This window comes from Seriola aureovittata, chromosome 22 (assembly GCF_021018895.1).
Source record: "Seriola aureovittata isolate HTS-2021-v1 ecotype China chromosome 22, ASM2101889v1, whole genome shotgun sequence".
NCBI classification, from domain to species: domain Eukaryota; kingdom Metazoa; phylum Chordata; class Actinopteri; order Carangiformes; family Carangidae; genus Seriola; species Seriola aureovittata.
In genome coordinates, this window is record NC_079385.1 from 15,634,570 (window position 1) to 15,656,917 (window position 22,348).

General features: G+C 43.1%; 1 protein-coding gene across 9 annotated transcripts in view; it reads right to left on the minus strand.

Moving 5' to 3' along the window:
* Positions 1-22,348, minus strand: part of magi2a (membrane associated guanylate kinase, WW and PDZ domain containing 2a) — a 218,581-nt gene that overhangs the window by 16,487 nt on the left and 179,746 nt on the right. For 6 of the 9 annotated variants that reach the window (XM_056367114.1, XM_056367113.1, XM_056367118.1 and 3 more), the window contains 6 exons: positions 12,479-12,510; positions 8,905-9,112; positions 5,467-5,508; positions 5,266-5,381; positions 4,773-4,962; positions 2-262 (listed from right to left, as the gene is read on the minus strand). In XM_056367114.1, the coding sequence (XP_056223089.1) occupies positions 2-262; positions 4,773-4,962; positions 5,266-5,381; positions 5,467-5,508; positions 8,905-9,112; positions 12,479-12,510 (849 nt within the window). The remainder of the gene's footprint in view (position 1; positions 263-4,772; positions 4,963-5,265; positions 5,382-5,466; positions 5,509-8,904; positions 9,113-12,478; positions 12,511-22,348) is intronic. The other 3 variants (XM_056367115.1, XM_056367122.1, XM_056367116.1) reach the window with 2 other exon arrangements.

The window sequence follows — 22,348 nt, forward strand, 5'->3', positions numbered from 1 at the left end:
CTGTTAGTGGCGGCTGCCTCTGGCCGGTTGAGCGAGCTGATGATGACGAAGCCGAATCCTTCGCTCTCCTTCCGATTGATGATGACATCACTGGGCTGAGCGTTGGGGGTCGACGTCCCGTCTGAAGTGGCCGTGTTGCCCATGCAGGTGTTGGGTGCCTGGGTAGCGCTGGTGCTGTTGCCATATGTGAAGTCGCTGCGCGGGGAGCTGTGCTGCGTGGAGACGGAGCCCGGGCTGCGGCCGTTCTCCGGACAGGACTCACCTGTGAGGGGAGGTAGAGAGCTGAGCTGTGCGTCTGCTGAGTGGAAGTGGCAGAGGAGGTGTTTAGATCCTTTAGGGACAGTATGAAAATGATCAGGGGAAGGGGAAAGAAAAGTGGTAGGATGTGGTAATTATTATTTTGGCACAGAACATGAAGTACAAAACTATAAACAAAATGTATTTAAGGTATCAAAAGTAAAAGTAAAATAATCCCTGTGGAGGATGTGTTATTATACATTAGATTATTCGGTATTCCAACTAAGTGTCTCCCTCAGATATTCACATTTTATGTAGTAGTTTAATGCTGTTTTTATGAACTGGAAATGCCATTATACGCTCAATATAGAGGAGTGGAACTGTTTCAGGTGATGCTCATCCTCATCAAGCAGTTGATATGATCATCGTTGTGGGGCAATGAGCTGACCAAGAGAAGTGTGCCACAGAGATGATGCTGCTGCACAAGGGGGGCTCCATTCTTCTCCACCCTGACATGAAGACAGTCTGGGTCCAATCAGCAAGTCCCGTCATGCAGAGCGCTCACCCAAGATAAACAAACTGGGGTTAAACGGGATATATCTAAGTCGATGTTTTCTCTATATTGATGTATACAGAGAAGCATGTGTACTGAAGCACCATCTTTGTTGAGACACCTCCAGCACTCTGAGCTGTCAAGCAAACCCACTCTGTGCAGCCTGGAAGGCGTCCAGTAGACTCTATTTATAATTTTCAATTGGATCAGTCTTGTTTGCAGCTCCCCTGACATTTTTTTCCCCATTGCTAAGAATCCCCCCCCCCACTCTGCCTCTGTAAATGAGGTCAGTTTAAGTCAGTTTCCTCCGACCATGCACTGGAATCTGCAGCCATGAGGATAATGGAGGAGTAGGCAGTGGTTTCACGACCACGTCCAGAAGTATTTCGGACCAGCTCTACAGTGTCAGCACTAGGTGGGGCTGTTGAGGGGGGAGCCACAGTTTTGTATCAGTAGGTGTCTGAACTTTAAGTGCTTCCAAAACTGGCTGTGTCGTAGGTTGAATTACAGCCTCGAAAGATTTTAAAGCTTCATCCTGATAAAATTCACCAGGAACTGTGATACCTTTGTGAAACCAGGACTTTCAGAGGAAGAGAAGGAGGGTGATTCATCCGTACAGAGCCTGGGATTCAACCAGATCCTGGCAGACCGCTGAAGATAGGCATCGAATTTGAAGATCTGAGCTATTCTCTTCCAAATCCATTAAATATGGGGCAAGATAGGATGTGATCGCTTGTGAGGGGCCAGTTTGGCCGTGATATAGTCCGTGGGCAAACGCTGCTTTCTAGATGTAACCGGGGGGGTGGGGGTGGGGTGGGCTTTGGTCACAACGACTGTGAGGTAAATGGCAGAAATCCTACTTTCTAAAGGAATATGGAATATTAGACACTTTTACCTCTTTAACCTTCAACAATGATTTAAATAAAACCATCTCTTTTTAAAAATCATATTATCTTTTTATGTAAGAAAGCACAATATTTCCCTATGAAATATTGTTATGTAGAATAATCAGCTAAAGTACAAGTGCCTCTAAACTGTAGTCAACGTATCTAGATATTTTCCACCTCCCATTGACGTTGTAGGAGATCAAATTCAGTACTGAAATCTTCTCTTGTACAAATGAAGGCAATTTAAGATTCCTGTCTCTCTTTGTTGTTGTTACTCTAAGAATAAACCAGTGCAATACTTTATTGCTTTGGTGGAATCCAAAGCTAATCTTAAATGTGCAAAAACAATTAATTTTACATGCAAGAGCACTTTTTTTTCCGCCTACCCCCTAAAATCGGACAAGCTGGAGCTAAACCTCATCCCTGCGAAGAATCAAGAAGCAAACACGACACAGCAGCACGCCACAGAAACAGCAAAAGATCAGTCACAACGTGGTAAAAAACACATCATTAAAATGCAGCATCGAGTCAAACCAAAGACAGCGAAAAGCAGCTTCTAGCACCTCAAGCTTTTTTTTTTTTGTGTGTGTATGTGTGTGTGCATTCTGGCATACTGAGTGATCAAACCTGATGTTGCTGTTTTGATAGCTCACCGGGAAGCAGCGCTGTGGTTTTCTGTAGCTTAACAGTCAGGAATTTAAACTGTCTCTTTGGTTTACTGAAACAAAGTTACATGGAGATTTGTCGCTGCAAAAGGGTACATACCCACATGTAGTATTTCTTTACACCAACAAGTGCACAAATAGTTATTTTATGAGGGGAGAAAATAGTCCCCCCCAAAAAAAGGGGAATAAATTGTGAAATGTGGGGCACTGGTGCAGGCAGAAGTATGAGCTCAGAGCAGAGTTTGACACCTCGCAAAGTGCCAGTGGGAGTCAGACAATTAGGATGGAAGTAAGGGCCACAGAGGAGGCCAGGCATGAGTCAGACAGTAGCCTTTGGTGAGATGAAATTGACAGAGAGGGCGGAATAGAGTGGGAAGGAGTGGATTGGTGAGAACAGTGTGTGCATGTCTGTGTGTATGTGTGTGTGTATGTAGGGGGGGGGCAATGATAACGAGAGCAGAGGAGGCTGGAGTTCACAGGAGAAAGTGGCGTCCCGGCCTTCAGACTCAAAAGGCGAATGAGCTCGAAGGACCGGAGAGCGACGGTGTGAGGAAGAGCAGGAGCTAATGTGTTGTTTTAGGAAGGCTAATTACTCAGAGATTAGCGCTTCAGTTTTCTGACTGATTAAATCCTGTTTCCTGAATCATTACAGGGACAGGAACTGTAGCCGTGAGCAGTAGAAACAGGAGGAGGTGAGAGAGGAGCGCAGTGAGGTGGAGAACAGAGATGTGAGCGGCCTGTAAGATCAGTTCACTTCATAATCCAGTATTTTAAAGATAACGTGTGCAGGATTAACCATGTCCTTTGAAAGTCCACCGAAAATAGACGCTTTCAGTGGGTGAGCAGTCAGTACATCTCACTCTATAATTCTTATCCATCATCTATTTCTATTCTATTTTTTCGGGCATTTTGTGCTTTTATTTTGATAGTTGCACTGAGAGAAAGGCAGGGAAGTCAGAGAGAGAGGGGGGGATGACATGCAGCAAAGAGCCACAGGTCGGATTTGAACCCAGGCTGCTGTGGTTAAACTAAACCTTTGTGGTGCGCGCTCTACGAGGTGAGCCACGCCCCCATCACATGTTTTTATTAAGGTCAACAAATCCCAAAACCTACAGTGTCAGTCTGTGGCACTCAGCCCCCTGAAACATTTGTTCCTACTGAGGATGTAAACCTTCAAAAACAGGCTCACAACTTTAACAGTTTAGTTTTAAAAAGGCCATGTCATTTCCTTTAACAGCTGGGCACTGTAGTTTTTTTTTTTGTAAATGTTACTGAGACAGGAGTAACAAGTGTATGTGCTGGGAACTACATTCAGATGTAAATTAATACACATTAGGTGCATTAGTATTTACAGCAGCAGGACACCAGCAGTGCCCACGTTCTTCATTATGAAGGAACATGTCACACAGTGCAGCTCCGTGGCACAGAGAATTAAACAGAGGAGACGCATATAAAACTTGCTAGTGCGATGAATACTTTGTTTGTTTTGTAGGATCTGTGGACGGTAAAGAAAAGTTTATATCACTAGTGTCACACACTGTATATTAGAAAACTGCTACTTCCAGTAGAATAGAGCATCAGCAGCGACTTCATGGTGCAACTCAAAAATACATCTTCTCTCTATAACTAACAGCCCATTGGTTCACAGTTTGAATTTCTCTGTCAATGCTGTATCCAGGTGGCCCAGCGGTCAGGACTCGTACCATGTAATCACAAACTGAACTGAACCTGTAATCACACTTGGTCACTGGTATCATGTCACCTCACTTGCTCTCTTTTGCCATGTTTCCTCTCCGTCTGTTCTCTCTGCCATCAACAGACGCTAAAACAAACGTTTCTGGGGGCGCCTCGGTGGCTCGCCTGGTGCCACGTGTGCTTGGTCCTGGCCAAGGGTTCGAGTCCCACCCGCGGGCCTTTGATGCACGTCATCGCCTCTCTCTCCCCCTGTCTCTCTCTCTCTCACTGTATTATCTGAATAAAGGCAAAAATGCCCAAAAATATAACTTAAAAAAAAAACATCGACTTGTCTTTCTTTTTTCTTTCTGCAGAAAACATCATTTAAAAAAGAAAAGATAAAAAGAAAGGAGTTGATTTTCCATCTGCTGCAAACCTTTAAAGAGCAGATTTCGCAGGCAGTCATAAAAAGCTCATAATTACAATCACATTTCAGTTGTATTGCTAAAGTTATTTTTCTTTTCAGCAGAATTAACTCTTGATTATTTTTCAATGAATCATTCACTTAAAAATAATAAATTTCTAATCACAATTTCCCCGAGCCCGAACAGCAAATTCTCACATTTGAAAAGCTTTAGAAACCTTATAAATTACTTTTACAACAATCAACCAAACGATTCAATATTTAAGTGATTTGATGATAATGACAACCAAAACAAACTTGGCCACCAGTCATCTCCGCCCATGTTTTCTCACCTGCCGGGACCCTCCTCCTGATGACCAGGTTGACCTGGCCGTTACGCGCCGCCCCGTGCATCAGGTCGATGACGTATCTGTGCGGCTTCCCCACCACTGGGATCCCGTCCACGAACAGCAGCTCATCGCCGGGCCGCAAGCGTCCGTCCAGGTCTGCCGGACTCTTCTCGATGATCGCCCCGATCAGGATCTATTGTCATACGTTAAACTGTTATAAACAGGAAGTGCGGGTCCAGTGTGTTCGGATGCTGGACTACAGTGTTTAAGTGTCGCATGCAGTGAGTGTTAAAGTGGTTGTTATGCTGATTAATAATCAGCTGAATAGAAAGTGTGAATATTGCTTTGTTACTGTGACAGACAGCAAAAGACACCAAAGCAGCCAGAGCCATCACTCTCTCAGGGGTCAAAGGTCAAGGGTTAGGTGTAGACAGTGTGTGTGTAGTGGGTTAGAGAGGAGAAAATGACAGGGTTCCACGCCCATCGCCATACGAGCCTTCTCACGCGTCTCCGGACTCACAGGCTGCCCGGCCTCGTCCCCGCCCAGCACCCGGAACCCGAACCCTGACTTCTGCCTGCGCAGGTGGACCTCGATGTCCTGGTACTCCGCTCCTGTAGCAACACGACCACAGAAGACATTCAAATCCTGGTAGCTTACAATTTGTTTCATAACAGTGTCCCTGCAGAGATTTCTTACCTGAGGAGTCCACAGGAAAAACAGTCCTTGGTTGGCCCGGTTCTAGATAGAAAAAAATGCAGGAAGCACCCATAAACAACAACAGATGCACAAATATTGTTCATACACAGACACTCACAACTGCACACACAGATAGAGAGCACAACAGAAAACACACAAGCTCCCACAAAGGCCAGAACAAGGCAGAAAGGCCCTGTCTCAGCATTAACGTCACAGAAGAATTTCAGCATCATCCATAAAAGTCAGGAAGTGCTTACAGCGTGTAATACACCCGTCCCTTATTTACAGTGTGAGGTGGGATGCAAGCACTAATCTGCAATCAGGGGCTTCACACAACAACATGATCTGCAAAGTAGCAAAATGAACTCAACCGCAGACGAGAGGCTGAGAATGAAAAATTGATTCCAATTGTAACTGTTTTAATCACAGTGAGCGCTCCGCTGGGACTCAGCAGGAGCGCTGCGAGAAAGGATACGACTACAGACAAGAGGAGTGACGCAGCTGTTGCCACAGAAACCACATACAGTGCTTCTTAAGAGATTTGTAGCCGGTTTCAATGGTAAATACAGGATGTGAGCTGTGCAAAGATTTATATCTAAATTAAACCCTACGAGATAAAAAAACATCTTTTTGCAGTAAAAAAAATCACGTCAAAATCTCTTTTTGAAAGGCTAAAAAATAATGTTGGTAAAAGAACCTCACCTCAAGTTCCACATAATAACAGTTCTGAGATCTCAATTGTATCACATGATCCTTATCAGCACACGTAGTTTGCTCAGTTGTCAAGATTTATAGATTCAATTTCTTTTCGAGCACTTAAAGGATGTTTTGCTCACGTCAGCTGCAAAAAAAAGTTACAAATCTGAATGTGTGACAAGTGTTTCAGAGAGAAGCACACTCAACGTCTCACTTACCGCTTGTTTATTAATTTACGAGGTTTTGGTTGACTCAGCAATATATCAGATATATGAGCAGACATCACAGCTGTTCCATATATAAACATAGAGTTCGTTAAATTATTCAATCAGAGGATCAGAAGATTAGAAAACGGCATTAGAGGCAAAAATGCCACCATTATAAATTCTACAAGCTTTTATATTATGGTAAGATGTCTTTCATTCTCCAGTTGACCTAATTAACGTGGTCGTCTGATTGGATAATTTACCCAGCATCTACATTGTGTATACACAGTACAACCTTGATGAAGGTTACGTAGATAGAAATGTTATTGATAAATACAACAACAGAAAGTCAGGCAGTGTGTGAGAGTGTGAGCAACACTTCATCTGCTGATGAAGATCATGTGATATGATTGAAAGCAGCCACTAAATGGACATTCAGGTGAGATTGTTTGTAAACTTCTGTGCCTAAGGTCGAGAATAAAAAGAAAATTACACCATTTTTTAAAAACAAGCATGAACAACAAACTGCTTTGTTGCACCACTGCATTCACCATTGTTGGTACTTTAAAGAAAAGACTAACTGTTATTAGATCTCTCATATCCCCTCGGCAACCTACTTTAAAGGGCCACTTCACCCAAATAAGAAAAAAAACCCCAGTATTTTCTCACTTTACCTCTAGTGGTATCGAGCCATGCAGATTGCTTGGGTTTCATTTGAGATACCTGTCTTTGAAATTTTTGCCAACATCCCAATACAATAGAGGCTAATAGAAATTAGTCTTGTGTGCTCGCTGTGTTGAAAAATGACATTTAAAATAGCAGCAAAACAGGAACATCTCTCCAGACACTGCGTCTCTGTTACTCTGAATAATCAGCAGAACCCCATGTGGGTAGTTTTAATAGGAGTAAGTTAGAAAATATGTCGCAGAGTTTGGATGACCCGAGCCCTTTAACCCAGTCTATTTACATAAACGCTGACATTAATCTACTCAGGGTAAAAAATCTTTAAGATTAGGACCTCGCTCACAGTGAGCAGCAGGAGGCCAGTGGCCCGAGGTTGTGACGCTGCACAGAGTGTCACACCCTGCTTCACCCTCGCCAGCGAGAGAGGCAAATGGAGCATTTCTAAAATCTGTTTCCTGCCTATTCCCTGCTGAGCCTCACCAGACCTGACCTCTGACCTTCACTGAGAGAAAGGCAACGACGAATGCTACACCGATGACAGTGTCTGCCGCTGAGGAGGAGATAGAGACAGAAAGACACAGAGAAACAGGTTTGATAAGGAGACTTTCTGACAGCCACGTCCTCTTGAATAACAGGTGCCTCACAGAAGAACCAACAACAGTCCTCACAGTGAAAACTTTACAATCTCATGTCAGCGACGGCCACAAATAAGAAACCAGAAGAAACTTCCGCTTGTGTTGACACAGCTTACACACATTCATTCATAGTTTTTATATTTATGACTGCTATACACACAGAAGGCTGTAGCTACCATTGAAGACACTGAGGTGATATCGTCAGTATTTTTCTGGGTCTCTGGTGGTTTTGGCATCACATGGGAAGTTTTTATTATACAACTAAAAACTTACATGTTTGGTATTTTGATGACTCAGTATTAGTAGAATCAATACATTTAGATTTGATTACTTATAGGCCAATAAATACAAGATTTGTAGTATTTAAAACCCTATTACCAAAGTAGATGCTTAACTAAATTAAATTATTTTAAATACTTGAACAAATTAGAAAATAAAATGAAAACTCCAAATAAAAAAATGTAAAGACCTACATTTTAAATTGTGGTGACTTGGACTCATTGCCTTCTAAAACCTGGCTACAGCCATCCATACTCATACACACGTAAAAAAAATGATATATACTTCTTTCTGCTGCCTAAAATTCCCACAAGGCGGTGGGAAGTGATGATGCATCCCGATGATACCGTAACAATGTTTTTTTAACAAGTCAAAGGTTGGTAATATCGCTGGAACCAAAGCATTATGTCCTAGCTGTAAAAGGATCAGCTGCAGTGTTTATTCATTCTCTGCTCATGGTGTGAGCTGGCACAACGTCAGCGTCTGGATGTAAGGATCCTTTCAGGCAATAAAGAGGCTGTTAGTTGATATGGGTTTTTGTTTTTGTGTGTGTGTATTGGCTTGTGTAGGCATCTGAGGAACAAAGATCGTATGAGGTAATAGGAGGATAAGTAGCTGCGAATGCTAATGCTGGGGGTATATCTGCAAAGCGTATGATGATTATTTAAAGCGTAGGTATTTGTGCTGAATATTCAGCGTCAGATCTTTCAGTTTGATAGAAAGAGGTCAGTTTCTTTGCAACAAGCCTTTCTGTGGAGCAGCGAAAGTGAACAGAAATTCTCTTTTGTGTGTGTTTGTGCAAGAAGGAGAGAGAGAGAGAGAGAGAGTGAGGAATCTTCACCGCATCACCTTTTAATGAGGAGTCTATGCTGCTTCAGTGCTAGAGGAGGAGGGTTGTTTCACAGTGCTACACCTGCAGCATCAGCTCTGGTACTTACGCCTACTCTCATAGATAGCCCTGGACTTCTCATAAAGGTCATAGGGGTCTGGTTTAGCCAGGGCCAAGGCCTCGGAGGCTGAGTCTGGGACCGAGGCCCTGTGGAGATGGTGTGTTGGGAAGGGGGCGCTGTGGGGGATAACGGGGGCCGACAGGCTGGTCTGAGCAGGGCTGCTCTGGCCCTGCTGGGACTCCCACTGCTCCAGCACCTGTAAAGCACAGCGGCATGAGGGGTCAGTATCTTCCCCTCCAGCTTTCCCACTCCTGATGCTCGATTTGAACTTGGTAACCATGACAACAAAGCTGACGTAGAGTTTGCTTCAATGAGTTTTGACCGTTTGCTAAGCCCCGCTGCCCTCAGTCACTGTCACCTGTCAAGTTTCATGTTCTCACACAGCACAATGTTTAGGGCACAAGCGCCTCTCGTTTCAAGCCAAAAACGACAGATTTTGTCACATGAAAGCTAAGCTAAGCTAAGCTAAAGCTAATGCTAAAAATCTGTTAGCTAGTTGGTTGAAAAAAAAAATGGATACATAATATACCAGCAAAAGACAGAAGCTCCAGGTGATGATCAATAAAAATTGGAAATAATAATAATAACACAGTGAGTATCATTTATAAAAATGTATCTATAATGTTACATGTTATCCTGACACAGTCCTTGGATGGTTTGAAAACATATTTAGAAAAGCAACACAGTGGATTATAGTAGATTTATACTTTGATGTAAGTATGTTTCACTTTTACAGTGAAAAAGGATGAAAAGATAATCAATAATCAATGAGTTTGGAAAACCAAACACTATCTAGCTAATGTTCTGGCTGCAGTTGCTGGAGTGTAAACTTTCCCAAATCAGATAAAGAGCAGGACAGAGCTGCTATTTTTACTGTAAACCTCCGTATACTAACCTGCAACTCCACATCGTAGCATAGTCGGCTAATGACGTGTGTGTTGCCTTTGAAACAACACTAATGTTTTTTTGGTTTTGAACTGTAACTACAGTCCTGTGCACACCGTTTCTGCACGTGGAGAAATACAAAACTTGACAGGCCCGTCGTGCCTAGTTACAGTTGCTAAGCTACGATTAGACAATTGCTGTCCGGGACGGGGTTTAGTGAACGATCAAACTGGACAGACAGGAAGCCAGACGGTTAGTGAGGTTAGTAGTTGAAACAAGCCAAACAAACTCCAGCCGTTATTTTAGATCACAGAGTATATGAAGGATGTGTATGAAGAGGAACACATATACAAGAATGTGATAAATAGATAAATATTTTGGAGGGAAGTTTCAGATAACAGCAAATCTGACATCTTATTATTATAAAAAAGATGTTTGTTGTCAAATTGCTAAATAACCAGTGCCTTGGCTACTCTGTTTTTGTAAGCTGATGTATATTACACCCAACTGACATAAGTTGCTTCCAAAAACACATTTGGAAATGTGCTGTCAAGCGTTTGAGGTGACAGCGTCAGTTTTGACAACACCAGTCAGTCACAGTGTCAGCCTTGATGTGTCAGATAAGCCGGGCCGCCTGAGTCACGGCGCGACATTAAGCAGATCGCCAAGATGACATGTTGACATGTCAGAAACCGTGAGAGACGGATCCGCGGGGGAACGATAAGGTTTTTGAAACTGAGGCGCTGAGACTGGCTGCATATGGCACGCTTTAATATTGTGAATCGCGGGGCATCTGGTTCAAGATGTACCGAGAATATATATCAGCTTCATGAAAGCTCCGGGCCAGAATCAAAAGTGTTCCCACTCTTTATGGTTTTAGTCATGTCTGCCATTAATGTGGGGCACGTCTGCACAGGGCAGGCTGCTGAGACTGGAGACCTTGTTAAGGCTGGAATCAGACTGCTGCATCATCATCTCTCTTTCACACTCTTTGTCTCTTTTTGCCTGTTTGACTAAGACTGTTAGCTACATGGCTATAATCTAGTTTGGGTCATATTTGACTGGAAAGCTCTGCAGGCAGGTCGCCTCTTAAAGATGGTTTGATTTTACTGGATAAAAACACCTGCACGTGTTCCAGAATTAAGAAGCTGTTACCTACAGCATTGGTTGGATTTGACAGACAAATCTCGATAAGCTCATTTTGCAAACGAAGCTCTCGGGAGCTGCGGGCTGAGACTTTGCTTGACTGCAGGTCGATATGACAATTAGACAATTCCCCGTTCCTCCCTTATTAGTCAGATTCCTCCATATTTCACTCTCGGAGCTGTGGAAGTCTTCCTGTAACAAATGATACCCAATTAAACTGAGACTGAACTCTGGTGTGTGTGTGTGTGTGTGTGTGTGTGTGTGTGTGTGTGTGGGGGGGGGGGGGGGTTCAGCAGCTGGGGGGAGAGGGGCTGTGTGGGGCGGGGCAGCCAACAGATGATAACTATGTGGGTACAACCGACGAAGACAAGAGAGAGGGGCTCTGTGTGCTGTCTGCTACTTTGTGACGTTCAAAGCTTTTCCCCTCAGAGCTGTGAATTTTAATTATTCTGAGGGAGATGGAGGAGATTGATTAAATCGAGAGAGGGCAGAGATGATGAACAATGAGGGGATTTCAGGGGACAAGTGTCTTAAAAAGCTGCACAATGGAAGTTTTTTTTTTTTTTCCTGTGCTGTTGGTTGTGATCTGGAATGGGGACAACATGAGCTGGAGTCAGAGGCTGGTCAGGGCAGCGCTGGGAGGACGTCCAGGCATGAAATGGATTACACACACAGTCGCACAAAGAGAAACAAAGAAAGATGGGCAGAAACACTCGTGCGCAGGCATGAGAGTGTGACAAATGCACATGAAGACAAAGTGAATCTGATCTAAGAGGATGTTTGGTGGACAGAGTTGTTAGTGGGCTTAGGGACAGCATGATACAACAGGAGTTTATTTATAGTGGCAGAGGAGGCAGGAGGAGAAACTGCACGTTTACAGAGATACCACATGAGGGGATCAGCTTTAATGTGATAAAAGGAAATAAAAGGCAAGATGAGAGATAAACGACCAGGGAGCAAATGTAGGGGAGGAAAAAGAAAAAAGAAAATGGAAAGCTTTTAAAAAATCTGAAAGAATGGCCAAATGTTGTGAAATGAAGATGAAAAAAGGGGGATGGAAATGCATCTGGGCCATGCCAAAGCACTCTGATTACAGACAGATAGCAGCACTACAGCTGTAGCATTATTCAAATGGCCTGACTCAGTGCCTAACCCTGATGGCACTGAGTCACGCGGTGAATCAAGTCTGACGAGCAGGATCAAGAGTCTAGTGATGTAATGAGTGGGCTACTTGACCTTTTTGCCATCTCATTGCAATAAAGAAGGGTCAGATATCAAAGGCTAGCTGCTGTGAGAGCCACAGACATCTAGTGAAAGACCAGTAGAGTTAGTACGACGGAGGAGGGACAGAGAGAATCACTTTTAGATCTTATAAAGTACGACGGGAGACAAAGAGTAAAAAAACAAGATCAGGGTCATTCCCATTAGCACATACAGTATGCACACTGCAGCCACTGCTACTAAAATCTATATTAATGATTCAAAAGCAGAAATGGGGACAGTCCAGATTTTGGAGGCTGATGCATGTTACCTGCTTAGGGGTCTTCCAGGGTGAATAGTGACCTGCAATGTTGAGAGAACAAAATATGCTTTAGACTGAAAAAGATGATGGCAGAAAACAGATAATGAAGTGTGAGGTTTCATTTTAGCTGTGGAAGCCAATTCCAGGGGATTTATGAGGATAACAAAATGAAGAAAAAAAAAAAAAAAAAACGTCAACTGAATTACAGATAAACCAAATGAAAGTAAGAATGTGACATGAAAACAGTGTTTGTGAATGGTAGAAAGGATAAAGAAAAGCACAACTCACTCAAACAGGATAAAAGCACAAAGCAGCAGAAGATGTAAATAAATATATGAGGCAAATATTATTGTGAGGGTAGAGAGAGATTAACATAAAACCTCAGATAAAAAAACTCTGCTGAAAAGCATGCTCTAATATGAGCTATGTTCATATTGAAATGGTGGATGCTATAGAAAAAAAACAGTGATCAACAGGCTGCAAAAATAATATAAATGATGGTTTTAAAAGCAGCAATGGATTCATCTTTTCCAGGAGTGATTAGGATTTCCTTTTGTTAATGACAGACGGTGTGAATTTACGTTCTAAGTTAAGGGATTGAGGAGTTGTAACATTTTCCACATGGAGAAAACATTTCCCTTCGATTAAGAAAAAAGCCTTAAAATGAATATTACATTAATCCTGTATTTACTTTCTTTTAGCCACTTGGAGGCAGCGGAAACAAGGTGAAATCCAACACTGACAAACTGGATTATTTACACATCCACCAGATGCATAGCAACATTAGCTTTCATTTGGAGTTGTGTTTCTGGCACAGATGAATGTAAATCCACTGTTCTGGCTCTTTTGCTGCTCAGTGCTCCACTTTGTTCACCAGCTAAACGCTAACTCTGTCTGGCTGGCTGTTTGGTGCTAAGCAGGTAGTGCACTATTAGACTGATGTGAATGAGAGTCAACCATAACAATATTGTTACAGGCTAGAAAACCAAAACAATGGGCTAGAAAACGCTGAAATGCTTCATAAAGCTGAGGGGAACTCTCTATAGATTCTTTACTGCGAATGAGCCCTTTAATATACAAAGTGGTAAATATAAAAATATCATATACAGCTGCTTTAATAGTGATTGTTTCAGTTCTTATGTGCCTATAAGGAAAAATGTGCAAAATAAGATCTTCCATCTCCAGTATTTTCAGCAAATATCAGCATCCATTCACACTGATTTACTGTAATTGATGTCACCAACAGGGGCACTTGTGAATGTATCATACATGTGTCGGTGACAATGGAGAGGCAGTGGGATTTGACAAAAGCTCTGACTTTGATTTAAGTGGGTTCAGGATGACTGTGCTTCACAATAAAGTGCTTTCACTTTGTAACACAATGCAGCAAGTTAAAGGCCACATGTTTTCATTTGACTCTCCCCATTTATTTCGCTGTGACCTTTAAAACGGTGAGCCACATGTTGCTGCTGTTTACAACATTGTTCAAGCACAACACCCGGAGATCTATCTCGGATGATGAAACAAAACTGTAAAAAGCATAACAGCAGCAGCAGATATCAGTACACACACACATACACACACACACACACACATACACACAGTAATGAAACACTCCAGCACTAGTTCTATAGTCAAATTCACAAGAGAATGTTTAAAAATAAATAAATAAAAAAGTGCATGCTCCATCTTCTTGATTCAGTTTCTTTCCTTCCTGTCTTTCAAGTGCTGCCACGGTCTCCCCTCTGGGAAGCTACAAGCATATGCAAATGGAGGGATCAAATTATGGGGTGACTGCTTGAATTATGCGCCAGCCTTCCCAGTCTCGGCCTGGCGAGGCTCCAGTCACACTGTAAAAACATTCGTCTCACTGAGCCACCAGTGAAATGGTGACAACATGGAAATTAACAAAAGCAACAAAGAAATCCGGCAATGACTTTTTTCAGACTGTTCACTTCTCTCAGTCAGAATAATCCAAATAAAATTTTTAAACATCAAAACGCTTATGACAGCTTATTTTAAACTCAATGCCAATTTTGCTTTTATTGCACAGAGGGATATTTTATCAGCCCAAAACAAGAAAGAAGATATTGAAAAGTATGATAACAGCAAGGGACAGAGAAGATTTTTGCTTTTCTTCTCAAACAAAGTCCTTTTAATGACGAGCCAAAACACCTACATCAGAGCCAGTGTGAAGGACATGGAGAGCAACAGAGGCGACAACAGAGCGGACCTCGTCGTGTGTGACAGAACCTGAGCTGAGCCGTACAGACAGGGGGGAGGGGCACTACCCGGCATCACTGACCGAGGTGATCCTCGGGGCAGACTCACTGTTTAGTCAGGCGTACCAAACACTTAGTTGGATGTGGGTGTCACAGTGCCCCGTGGCTAAAAGCTGAGAAGGGGCGAGAGACAGAAAGGAAGACTGAGAGGACGAGAGAGAGAGAGGGTGAAAGGAGCTGTCCGTGGTGCTGAAAGCCCTTAGACTGAATGCTAATCAGAGTTGTCAGCTCTGCCACACAGAGCTACATGAACCCTGTGGTGTCACACTTGCATTTAGCTCTAAGCTAAGCAGTGAGCTGTCCTACTGTAAGTGTAACTCTTTTCTGATGCAGGCACAACCAGTATAATGAGGGGAGAATATCTCACTTAAAATATCACTTGGACTGTCTCCATGATGAGAGCACTGAAGCCTCAAAATCCATAATGCGTGATTGTGCACACTTGTGTGTCCATGCTTATGTGTTTCACCCTCCGCCACGGCCCTGGCACGGCTTCGGGTAATGATGAATGAGAGTGGCTGCAGTCATGCCTCGTTTTCAGTTCCTGCCCAAAAACTGCAATTAAAGAGATTTGAACCGGCGAGGCTCTCTGCTCCGAGGGTGCCGAGTCGTCTAGCTTCTCTGGCAATAACGGTGCTGTTGTGATGAGGCTCCAAACGCCAGCGACCCACACAGCCTCCGCAACGTGACAAGTGGGAAAAAAGGTTCATGTGGGATGATTGTGATTCAGACGTCTGCTGGATGTGAAGAAGACATGGAGTCCCAAAAGTAAGAGTGAAAGTGAAAGATGGTGTTTGTAGCTATGTGCCATTTAACTGGTGGGAACATCATAATTTACCATCAATTTACATTTTTCTCTACCGTGATTTCAGGTCCACACAGCCACTTCAAAATGGAGCGAACTCAGTTAATCAGCTTTTACTTTCGTTTCTGAAGGTCACACAATAATATTCTGGCCGCTCCAGCACAAAAAGATGCTGCTGTACATTTTAATGGACAACAGGCTGAGTGAATGGAAGGACTACATTAGTTTAGACTTTGTGTCAAGGATGGAAAAGAAAAAGCTGGAATATCAACCTACCCCTGGCCCCAGACATGAGGAGCCCTAAAACCCCAAGGTTTGTCTGTATGACGACTCACGTTAAACCATTTAAACCTAGAACCATAAGAACATTCATCTCATGAAAAATTATTTGGCTGAATGCCATAAAAAAAGTTATCAGAGGCTGTATTACAGAAGCATTACTGTGTGTTCAGACAAACTCAAAGAAAAGTCAATAGAAAGGTGCAATTAGATATAAATTCACTAGGGGCAGCATAAACTGATGCAGAGATTTGATGCAAGAAATTCAGCTATATGCCGGGGTTTTATGAATCTGATTCATAAACGTACACAGATGAGAGGAAGAGAGAGAGTCTGGAGGGAAATAACAGCTAGTGAGCTCTGGGTTCAGTTAGAGGCTGAGCTGAACACAAACACACACAGGAACACACCCACAGACAGTGTGTTCTTAGCTTATAGCTAATGTCTGTGCAGCCGGCATGTCTGGGGCTGTTTGGGGTGAACCAACAGAAACGGTCAAACAGTCAAATTTGTGTGAATAATGCACGGCGTCACTGTCTGTCTGAAAATACCTTTGCGCTAAATGGCTGTTCCATGCTACTCACTTAAATATTACTGGTTCCTATTAGATTAAAGTCTGTATGCTATTTGATTTTGAGCACGAAATATAAAATCTTATTCCAAGAGGATAAAAAACATTTCATTTATGGAGCTCCATAAGAAAACCCTTACACACTATGTGAACTCCATAACAGACAGGTGACTTCATGTTTTTCTAGCTATTGCACAAAAGTTAAATTAGGTGTAAAAATGTTCATGGTTATGTGTCATCATAAGTTTCTAAAAATCATCAGGTGGATTATGGTTTAACAAAATTTGAATAAAAAAGAACATCTGCATTGGACGAACAAAAAAGCCAACCCTGACACATGAAACTGCCAGAGGTGCACACACATCCAAGCATTGGACACACTGGAGGCTACGTTTGTTTCACCCACACAAAAACACAAATCTCTTTAATTTCACAATGTGGAGCTAACACTAGCCCTTCAATTATTTAAATTAGGCTATGATGACACTAGGATTGATGGCAGTGGGCATGAATCTTTCAGCCCTTTATGAATATGTATCTCCGCCTCATGAGGACGGCTGGCAGCTTCACACAACATCCGCTGCAGAAAACGGATTCTATCCACTTCTATTCAAATGCCCATTCCACGTTCTCCCGATGTTCTCGAAAACCAGCCTCATTGTGGATGTGAGCAAAACTAATTGTTTGCGAGGCACACGGTTGAATATGCATGATATTAAAGCTCAAAACAGCACAATTTATTTAACCACGCTCATGCAGTCACAGGGTAATCACTCCACCCCATTAAAACCCAAATAGGAGCACTTGATTTGTTTAAGAGGCAACCAAGGTTAGTAATTCTACTCCTCCCACACACAGAGAGCCCAACTTTTGCCTGTGATTTAATTTTGATGGCAATAAGGCTAAACACCATCAGCTTTGCTTAACCCCTCCCAGCTCTCTGCTACAGTCTGATCTCAGCGTCTCGCCCTTCATGCTCAGGCCCCTGGCTGTCTTCCTGGGGCTGACAGGATGGGATATTGATCCCTGGCGGGCAGCTCCTCCAGGTCTGGAGCTGGTGGGGACAGAACTCTAAGTGTGAACACGGCTGACAGTCTGTGGTGGGCTGGCAGAGAGCCAAACTCATCACTCCCTTGCTCTCTCCTCCCTTTTTCTTTCTCTCTTTTGTTTCCAACTATTCTATCTTGCACACACACATCCAATGAATCACTGTCTAGTTACACACCGATTCCCTGGGAGGCAGGAGGAGGCTCAGTGAATCAAACCCTCCTTCTTTTCTTTCTCTGCAAAGCAGACCTTCACCTGAGGTCTGCATGGTTTTTAAAGCGGCCGCTGGCGATGCTGGTGCATGTGACTGGTCTCAGGTGAAGGGCCAAACTAGACAGCTGATTCATAATGCATGCAATTTACCCTTGGTAGTACAAGTAAGGGGAGTTTATGTAAGTGTGCGGAGGCTTGTGTACAGAAGGCTGCCTTGGGATAAGACGAGGAAAGTGTGTGCCTGGCTGTCGTGTAGGTGTGCGTACAACCTGTGTGAATCAAACCATGTGGCCTAGCGTTCGTGTGAGTGTGTGGGCGGGCGGCAGTGAGGGAGACTGCGGCATGTTAGGGGAAGCTAAATGAGTGTACATGTGAACGAGCTGAAAGTCTGCGGAGCAAATTACAGCCCTGCATCTCTGCTGGTGTGGCGATGAGGACACAGCCTGTTAATGGTCTAGATAGCCACTAATGAGGCTGTCTGCCATGCGTACACACGTACACACACACACACACACACACACACACACACACACACACACACACACACACACACACACACACACACACACGCTGGCACACACACACAGGCACAATAATTACTGGTGATGAGAGACAGAGTGTCCATTTGTTGGGGAAAAAAATGGCTTGGGAGTCAAACCCAAATTTCAGGGATGGCTAAATATCATAACTTTATTATGAGAGTGGCCTTTTCAAGGTGATGCGACTTAATTGACTGGACGGTTTGATCTGGCTTCATTTTTTCGATGGCAGACTGGCGTCAGCTTTGCTCTAATGCCTCGCTGTTAATTCTGACTTGTTTGGGAGCTGCGACACAAGAGGAGCATAAAAAGCAAAATCTATCGAAAAAAAAAAAGATCAACATAATTTCAGTGACATCCGAAACATAATCATTGACCACAGCTTTTAGATTTTGCTCGACATAAAGTGCTGACCTTAAAGAGATAATATGGCATTTTGGGAACAGTTGGAGGCACTTCTTGGCTGGGCACAGTTTCATCCTCAAGTCTCCAGTGACAATACTCTCTTTGGTACATTATAAACTACTTTGATAGCCTGGTGTAACTTAGTGTGGCTGAAGACTTGGTATTGTGCCAATTGATGTTGCTGGAGAAACAGTCAACCAATCACAGCTTCGCAGGCAGGATTAAGAATAGGAACGTGATCTTCCAGCAAAGCTTGGAAGCCAAAGCACGCAGCTACGTTCATTCTTTGATTAGCCAACTGTTAAATGCCGCTGGCGACAGCTCCAGTATGAGGGACAGATGTGTCGCTCTCTATAGACAAAAGTTAGAGCAAAACAAAACAAAAATCATCCTCACTGCCAAACAGAAACTGTCTCAAATGCACAGAATGACTCATTGACAAAAGTCTGGTATTAATGTGAGTGCACTCATCTCGAGTGAGAGCTGAACTTCTTCACTTTGAGATTTGTCCGTCTCTTTCACTTCACTGAAGATAAATATGGCGGCTTGTGCAGCAGCCTTTCACGTAGCGGACAATCTGTCTTTACAACAAACTCTAAAGCCTCGGCTCTGTTTGCACTGAAACTATTAAGTGGAAGATTTCCACATTTCCGTCCCGAATCTGACGCTGTGGTGCAGAATGATAAAAACAGTGTTACGTATGTTATCGGCTGCCTCTGTTCTCCCTGATTGTTAATGATGATTATAATTGTAAAATTGTAAAATAATAATAATAATAATAATAATAATAATAATAATGGTGGGTATAATCATGATTGTGGCAATGACTTATTGATGTCAAAAAGCTACACATACTCTCCACATTACAGCAATAACTCAGTGCGGACTCTCTTCTGTGTCCATGACAACACCAAGCCAAGCGAGTCGAGTCTCACTGTGGCACGGTGGCTCTTTCTAATTCTCACTCTCTGATCACATCTTTTCTCTGCTGCTTTTTGTTTTTCTGTATCACTTCTCAATCTCTTTTCTAACTTTGACCTCCTCTGCTTTTTATCTGTGTGCGTGTGTGTGTGTGTGTGTGTGAAACCTGTAATTATTGATGAAGCTCAATCTGTGAACCTTCCCTCTCCTCAGCCTCAGCCAGTCATTTGTGATCTCTGATGCTGGACATTATGAGCCTGTCGCCATAGCAACGGCAACATAAAATAGCCGTAACAGTGTTGCTGGATTTGTGTTTTGTGGGATTTTGTGGAGTATGTGGGTGTTGTGGAGGCGTAGATGCTGTCAATCCCATCTCAACTTGACTTCTTCTGTGTGTGTGTGTGTGTGTGTGTGTTTTCTCAGAGGCTGGATGTAAAGAAGTGGTAGCTCTGTCTGCAGGATAAAGGAGCTTTCATTAAAAGAAAAATTCAGTCATGTAGAAATCTGCACTCTTGCACTCTTTTAAACTTAGTCAGTTCATTCATCACCCCCCCCCCCCCCACCCCCACCAACACCCCCCACCCCGCTTCAGATTGTGTTTTCAGTCAAAATGATGAGTTGTGTGCTCGTCCCTGCACTGGCAAACATTTGGGGAGCGAGCCAGAGAGACGAGTGTGACAGTTGTTTGGTGACAGACATCAGTTGGTTCCCACCTTCCCTCTGTGGTTCAAGCCCTTAAAAAGGGAAACAGCCAGTTCAATTAGATTGTGTGGCCAGCGTCCAGTGGTCCTAAGTAGCAGGCCAAATTGTGGTGTGTTAAGAGAAAGAACATCAGTCCAGCAGCATGGTGACAGTTTTATTACGACGGGTAATAGCTTGGCTAAATGCTCGGAGCTGGCTTTTCTGTGGAAGCTGGGTGGGAACAGAGGATCGGCTGCACCTCAAAGCTCACAGTGGGTGCTGCGAGTGTGACAGATCTCGTACTTTAATCTGTAAAGTATTTCTACTGCTGGAAATGGTGTGAAGACGCACGAATAATGACATCAGTTTGCCAGTCCAAATGTCATGAAATCAAACCGACTCGATGCGGCGAGCGATTTCTGTGTCACGTCAGTTTCTATCGATTCTGTGGAATCACAGTCGATTTCCAAACAACTGCACACAAAAAACAACAAGACAAAAGTTTATGTGTGCGTAATAAACAAACATGACAAAAAAACCCAAACTGTGATGAAACAAACGGGCCACAAGGACGTCAAAGCTAAAATTCTCACATCAGTTTTCATTGTAGTTTCACTTCAGATCAGCTTCACAGAGTCGTAACTATAATGACACTAAATAAATGGACCTTCATTAAAGAAGAGAGCATGCAAAACATTTAGCTTGACAGCAGCCCATCACCATGGAGCTACACTCCCATCAGCCATTCAGGCACTTGTATAGTATAGGGCTTCAACTAACAATTATTCATTATTAATCATTCAGTCAATTATTCCTAAAACTGGCCTATAGGGGTTAAACTGTTTCTCTCCCCTCCAGACTTTCTAATAAAGTCGTGAAAATATGAACAAAAAAAAAAGATTAAATTAAGTCTGCTATAATATAAAACTGAGAGCTAATACTAAGCTGGAACTAGCGATCATTCGGTGTGATAACTGATTATTCTCGGTGTTTTTGTCCATTCACGCTCCCCTCAGTCAGTACTAGCAGGGTACTGGTGCTACTGTGGCCCCAGTCCCCTGCCTTTTTCTTTTTGCTTGTTACCTTTTAATACTGATATCTCCTTGCAATCCCTTGTGGGCGAGTTATGAGCAGTTGAACTGAAGATTGATTTCCTCTTCTCAGATCGTTTTAAAGAGGCCTGAAGAAGTAACAATAAATGTTTGGCACTAATCTCATCCACTAGCTTCATCTTGAGTGTGTGAACTGCAGAGGCAACCAAAGAGGTGAAGGTCAACATCACTAACATCACAAGACTTTAACAGAGATAACAGATCAGCAGATTTTCTCCATCATGAAGGAAAGAATTTAAGAATACAGAGATGACAAAGACTTGATTGTGACTGTTTGCTCTCTGATCTTAATGAGCTTAAAGTCTCAATGTTTTCCTGGTAAAATCCTCCCTAAAGATCCACAATGTCTAAAACCCCCGTCCGACCGGGACACGCTGGCACATTTTCTTACCCCTATCATTCTACATAAGTGTGTCAACCGCAGTGGTGCTACTGTTAGAGCAGACCGGGTGGCACTGACGACGCTAGCTTTTTTTTTTCTTCACCTCCAGCACCCACAGCTTGTCATGTCACAGGAAATCAACACAAACAGATGTGACACTGCACCCTGGCGTATTGTTGTGTGGTGGAGCTAAGCCGAATCCACATTTGGAATAATGAGATGAAATATAGCATGTAAATAATGTTGCCATTTTCTCCACGGGCCAACGGGCTGATTTTTTTTTCTTTAGATGGAAGCGTTTGTTTTGACCTTCCAAAGCTCCGCCGCCGCCGAAGGAAGTGGACAGATGGCGGGGGAGCGCTTCACCGTTAGCTTCCTGCGCAGATGGGAGACGTGTTTTTTATGTTTTGTGTGTATGTGGGGAGTGTGTTGACAGATTGGTGATTTCTGAGATGGTGGCACAAAAAACTTTTGACCTCTCCCATGTGCGTACGTGTGTTTACATGGCAGACGATGCTACAGTGGTACTGACTTACTGATATTTATCTATCTCTCACTCTGGATTAGAAAAAAGACAACATCTCCTTCTCCTGGAGGCAAATTCATTCACTCCCGTTTCTCCATTTCCTGTTTTCGGCTCGT